The sequence below is a fragment of the Musa acuminata genome, chromosome BXJ1-9 (genome assembly GCF_036884655.1).
Source record: "Musa acuminata AAA Group cultivar baxijiao chromosome BXJ1-9, Cavendish_Baxijiao_AAA, whole genome shotgun sequence".
NCBI lineage: Eukaryota > Viridiplantae > Streptophyta > Magnoliopsida > Zingiberales > Musaceae > Musa > Musa acuminata.
The window spans coordinates 16,126,945-16,132,500 of record NC_088335.1 but is presented as its reverse complement, the minus strand read 5'-3'; the positions used below and the strand labels follow the sequence as shown (position 1 = coordinate 16,132,500).

Below are 5,556 nucleotides of genomic sequence, written 5' to 3'. Positions count from 1 at the left end.
TGTACGAGTGTTCAATCTCATATTAAACTTGACCGACCCCTATTAGTACTTTATTCTTTAAAAAAATCTTATATATAATAGTTTTAGCTCATACCTTAATATACATTTGATTAATCTTGTATTGGTTAAAAAATATTGTATTTTATATTGAACTCATACGGATGGATATACATTGGTTTAGTATTGATATATTGATAGATTGAGAAGAAGAGAAGCAATATCGAGGTGATCAGTAATAATGAACGATAAATACGAATGACGTCGACTGACCGTCGACTGACAGCAACTTAGGTTCTATGCTATCTATGAAAAGAGGGCTCGTGAATCGATATTTTAAATTTTTATTTTATTTTTATATTGAATTATATCGGATTATTGAAAATAGGATACTTGATATACCGTTCCATCCTCAAATCTTTGTGTAGTGTTTGTTTCTTATTGGGTCCAGGCAAAACGAACTAGTAATTAATCTCATTTATATTAGTCTTAACCAATCCTCTTAACATTTGATTCCTTGAAAAACAAAATCGAACATCTTCCTATGATTTGATTCACGTCTTATACAACATAGTAAATTGTAACATGACAAAACAGTCCATCTTGAAAATAATAAATAGTTTTTACTTGTGATACATATGTACGAGTTTTAATTCGTGCTGTGCGACTTTATCATGGTATTAAGCTCTTTACGAACTGAAAAATAAACAATTACAACACAAAGAAATAAAAAGAAAAAAAAATGGAATGGGAACAAAGAAGCATTTTCTGACTGCCCTTGTTATCATCATTCCACCCGTCATGGTGCTCTATTAGTCTATTTATGACTTTGACTATTCTTGTCGCTGCCCATTACGAGGACCATAAAATAAATCAGAGGCAGATGGATTCATTAGTCACAGGTCGACTCAATCAATGAATGGCATGTTCACCCTAAGCACTGCCTCTTTCCATGTGTTCTCACACTTGGGTTAACTCGACCTTTAGATGCAAACAAGTGTCGTGTTTAGAGATCATTTGGGTGTAAGAGGGGGAAGACGAAGTCTGACCATTATCAGCCGCGTTATCATTGGCGTCTGATGACGAGAAGATTCTGCAATCGAAGAAGAAGAAGAAGAAGAAGAAGAAGAAGAAGAATTATCATTTGCGGACTATTTCTCATTCATTATCTTAAGTGTTTCCTAAACAATATCTCTCTTTTTTATTTTTTTTTCAAACGATGTCTTTAATTTTAAAAAATACTCAAAAATATCCTTCACCAACTATTCCTGACAAAATTTTGCACCGGTACTAAATTATCATTTGCAGAAGAACTGTAGATAATTTATCAAATAAAAGATTTTTATTTTGGATTTTTTTTCCAAGCAACGTCTCCCCCGTTGGTTTTTTTAAATGATACCTTTAATTTAAAAAAATATCTAAAATATCCCTCATCAAAATTTTTCACCAATTTCGAATGGTTATAATATTTTTATTTAGCTCATTTACAAATTTTTCAGTAATATTTATAATATTTTTATTAAAATACTATAAATAATATCATATTGTGTGTCTTTAGTTATCATTATTCATAGGTCAATGTCATATCTTTACGGTTATGATTTAGTTGAGGTTAATAGTTTATTTGAATCATTTACGGAATTTTTAAGTAGGTTTTATGATGTTTTTATTTAAATGAACAAAACATTATAACAAGCCAATCTTTTATTATTTCGATGATGTTATTCATAAATTATTATAACTACCTATTCGAATCCTAGTATGATATATCAAATCCTATCTAGTATATTTTGACTTTATTTTTTTTATTTATAATATTTTTAAATAAATCTTATAGTATCGATGATCACAATATTGTAACATGCCAAAAAAATCTAAAATAAAAAACTTTTCTAGAGAAATAGGGCAAAAACTCTAATCGGTTAATAATAATAATAATAATAATAATAATAATAATAATAATAATAATATATTACCATTAATGCATTGACTCAAGAGTCAACTGGTGTTGCCATGTTCTGTTGCTATCAAGGTTACACGGTAAAATCAATCGAACCTGTCTGTTCCATTGTCGAGTACATGTGTTATTTAAAAGAGGATGGCGGCAATATCGATGAGTTGACAATAATCCAGTAACAGATACACGAGCCTCCCATTCTTATTTTGAATTCTCTGACACAAAAACAGAACTACTAAATGCAAATGTCTCCGAGCTGAGAAAGAAACAGTTGTTCTGTGTGCCACGGACTTGGGTCTCAGTTGCAGATCAATCCAAAACAACTCCACAAGCCATCATCACTCAGGAAAAGAACCAAGGACGAGATTCAAATCCGTAACAAGGAAGCTGTTGATTTGAATCAGAACGTTACAAGTGAAGAACAAAAGAAAGGAACCAGTTCGTTCAGGTTCTACAGATAACCACGAAGCATGGAAGCAGAGCTCTTGGGTTGAACAAGTAGAGCTCCTCGATGTTTGCGTAGAGACCCAGCTTTCCGGCCACCGAGTCGAACCCGGACTGGCCTGCAAGCTCCTGGTAGTTGTCCAAAGGTTTGTGCACCCTCCCGGCGATCACTCTACATACCAAGAGTGCCTTCTTCAAGGAATTATCATCTTCACATGGTTCGATGGTTTGGAATGCTCTACCGCTGGTAGAGGTTGTGAACACCCCGATCCCTCCCTTCGCTACTTCTCTCTTTGTGGAGAATCCATGCCGAATTATCCGACACACACTGCACTTCTCCGACGAGCAAAGTCTGGAGGAGCCGTTGGTGCCAAGGGAGCAGGCGATGGTGGTGCCGTAGAAACGTAGCAGCTCATTGCCGTCGGCCAGGCACCGGGGGTGCTTCTTCGCGAGTCTGTTCGCCTTGTTCTTCACCAGTTCTCGGTATTCTTCGAATCTGGCAAGCGTCTTCTGCATGTTGTGGACCTTGAGGACCCTGTCAATCCGGATGCAACTACTCTCGGGTTTCAACCAGCTTGCTCTGCAGATGATTTCCACTATCTTCCTGGAGGAATCTCCTTCCACAAGTTCAGTCACTACAGAGAAGACAGATGAGGGACAAGTTAGCCCCAAGTGCACAAATCAAAAGTATTTTCCAGTCAGAGGCTCCATCAAACTTTTGAAGCATGAATACAGGAGAATCGAAGACATTGAAGAACAAGTGCACGTTCTTGATCGTTTTAACTCTTCGGGCAGGACTTTTTGAGGCTTAAATTTATTATAAAGTAGGATGACTAAACAATCTCTAGCTGTCGTTCTACAAACGAATTTACTTTCTTGCAAGAAAGATTGAACTTTAGCACCCTCAAAAGTTGATAGAGCGTTGGTTAGAAATGGCACATCAGTCTCTGACAAGTGGAACCACCGAAGAATCACCCACGAAGAGTGAAGTAGAAAGATACACTTTGCCATGATTAGAAGTGGAACCACTGTTGGAACAAAGAGAACTTTATCCAAAAACTTTTGTTTGATTCTGTAACAAGATTTACGAGTGAAAGAACTGAAATTGCAGTGGAACCTGAGATGCTTTGTAAACCAAGAAACTGGACGTGAAACCACATGAATTAACATTTGACATAAGAGGCAGTTCTCTGGCAATTCTTGAACTTAATCTCCATAAAAGTGGGTTTGACTTGTGTTTCATACCTGCATGCTTGGATAGATGGTGAGATTCCAAGGCTTCCAGCTTCCCAAAATGCTCCCCACATTTGTGGCAGGTCACAGCAGCAGAAGGTCTCTTTGATTGTGAATCTGCTTCATGGGAAAACCTTGGTGTTGAAGCAGCATGGTGGAATCCAACACCTCCAATATCACTACCCAGAGCAGATCCAGAAAGGGGTGAACTCCCGAAGCCATGGCCCTCTCTGTCAACGAAGAGGGTAGGAGATTTCCTTGGAGGTGTGGTGTTGGCTACCCTGTGTGAAGGAGTGCTGTGGAGGGCATAGTGCCCTCCTGGCCCTGGTGTCCCTGGCCTAAGGGTACCCACATAGGTAGAACCTAACGCAGCATCACCTTCAGGGCAGCCTCCGAATCCAGTTATCCTTAGCTCACACCTGGAGTTGCTAAGGATCACCTCATGGGTGATTGGATTTAGGAACTCGTTGCTCCCGATGGACCTCGGGCTGCAGCTTGGTGGCCGCTCAAGGTGCCTCTTGCTCCCATGGATGACATCTTTGAGGTTGGCAATGGATCTAGAACACCCAGACCTCCCTGCTTTCCTTGTCAAGATGGTGCCCATACGACCCCTGGTCTTTGGGTCATAAACGTCTGATGGCTCAGACTTGCAGTGGAGAGACTTCTTCAGCGCAAACCACACAGTTGGCGTCTTCTCCATACTCATTTTCTCCTCTGTTTCCTTCCTCCCCTCAGGCCTGCTTGCCTTCTTCTGCTTTAGTGCCGCTCCATAGCTTCTGTCCGACATGTCTTTGATCCTGGAAATCAAACAATGGATTCAAAAGCACATCACGCACAATTGCTGATGACTTCCTTCAACTCAACTTGTGGCCAACTTTCCCTCTTAAAGCTGCACTCCAATTTCTCTCCCCTTCGTATCTGAGGAGGAATAATAGCGCGCCATGAATGCTTTCTATCTCTGAGAGAACAAAGGTCTAGTCTCTTCTGTACTTATTTTACTCACTTGGGAACCTCATTGTCATTAAGGAAACACTCAAAACTCTGAAGCACAATAACAACCATGCTCGCAGGACCATGGAAGGGACCCCATGCACTTAGAAATCCTCCGCAAAATCTCAGAGTGGGGGAAGAAAACTATTCAAACGTACCTCTTTAGCTTTCTTCAACAGGATATTTAAGAGAAGTAGGCACAGGGAGTCCCAACAACAGTTTTGACACACCAAGAAGGCGAGGGACAAACAAATGACTGTCCAATACATGGAATCTTTGGCTCCTAAAGCGATGATGGCCAACTGGAATGAATTGTTGGCGTCCACACACAAGTAGAGAATTGACATAGATCTAACTCGCGCATAGGAAGAGACACAAGCGTGCAAAGGGAGGTTAACGGAGAATTAGTCAAGTGAATCCAAGTAAGATTTTGGCTTGCCATGTGGCAAATATTAATTATACTTGGTCAAAACTAGCCTTTTTCTTTATATATTTCCCATCTACTCTTCCAAGTTTACAGAGTCATGCGTTAATGCAGTAATTGTCATTGAATGGTGGAGATTCTTGATGACATTGTGGTGAGCTACCACTGAGTCATAAATGTGGCTTGTTCTTTTTCTGCCGCATGGTACAATTTCTCCATGAACCACAACAACCGCCGTGGTCCATGGTACAATGCTGGGAACGATTGCAGCACACGGGGTAGTCGTAAGGACATTTCAAATCCAGAATATTCAGTGGTATCATTATTGCTGTTGTGGAGTGTTAATAGTTAGCATGGGCTTCATAATATTCAAATATTGCTCTCTCAATTACCAAACCCTTCTACTCAAAATATATTCTTTCTCGTATGAATCTCTAAACCTTGATACTAACCCTAAATATGTAGGTTTGGCAGATAAATAAATATTATTTTAATTACAATATCAAATCAA

General features: G+C 39.2%; 1 protein-coding gene across 1 annotated transcript; it reads right to left on the bottom strand.

Annotated features, from left to right (window-relative positions):
* Nucleotides 1–2,317: 2,317 nt before the first annotated feature.
* Nucleotides 2,318–4,857, bottom strand: LOC103973578 (uncharacterized). The gene is made up of 2 exons (XM_009388191.3): nt 3,644–4,857; nt 2,318–3,033 (listed from the first exon to the last, which is right to left on the bottom strand). The coding sequence occupies exons 1-2, from the start codon at nt 4,416–4,418 to the stop codon at nt 2,399–2,401; spliced, it is 1,410 nt and encodes a 469-aa protein (XP_009386466.2). The 5' UTR covers nt 4,419–4,857; the 3' UTR covers nt 2,318–2,398.
* Between the last annotated feature and the right edge of the window lie 699 nt (nt 4,858–5,556).

Coding starts and splice junctions, on each gene's coding strand:
- LOC103973578 (XM_009388191.3), bottom strand. CDS start 4,418: ATGTCGGACAGAAGCTATGGAGCGGCACTAAAGCAGAAGAAGGCAAGC. Junction 3,034..3,643: donor CCATCTATCCAAGCATGCAG/GTATGAAACACA, acceptor TCTTCTCTGTAG/TGACTGAACTTGTGGAAGGA.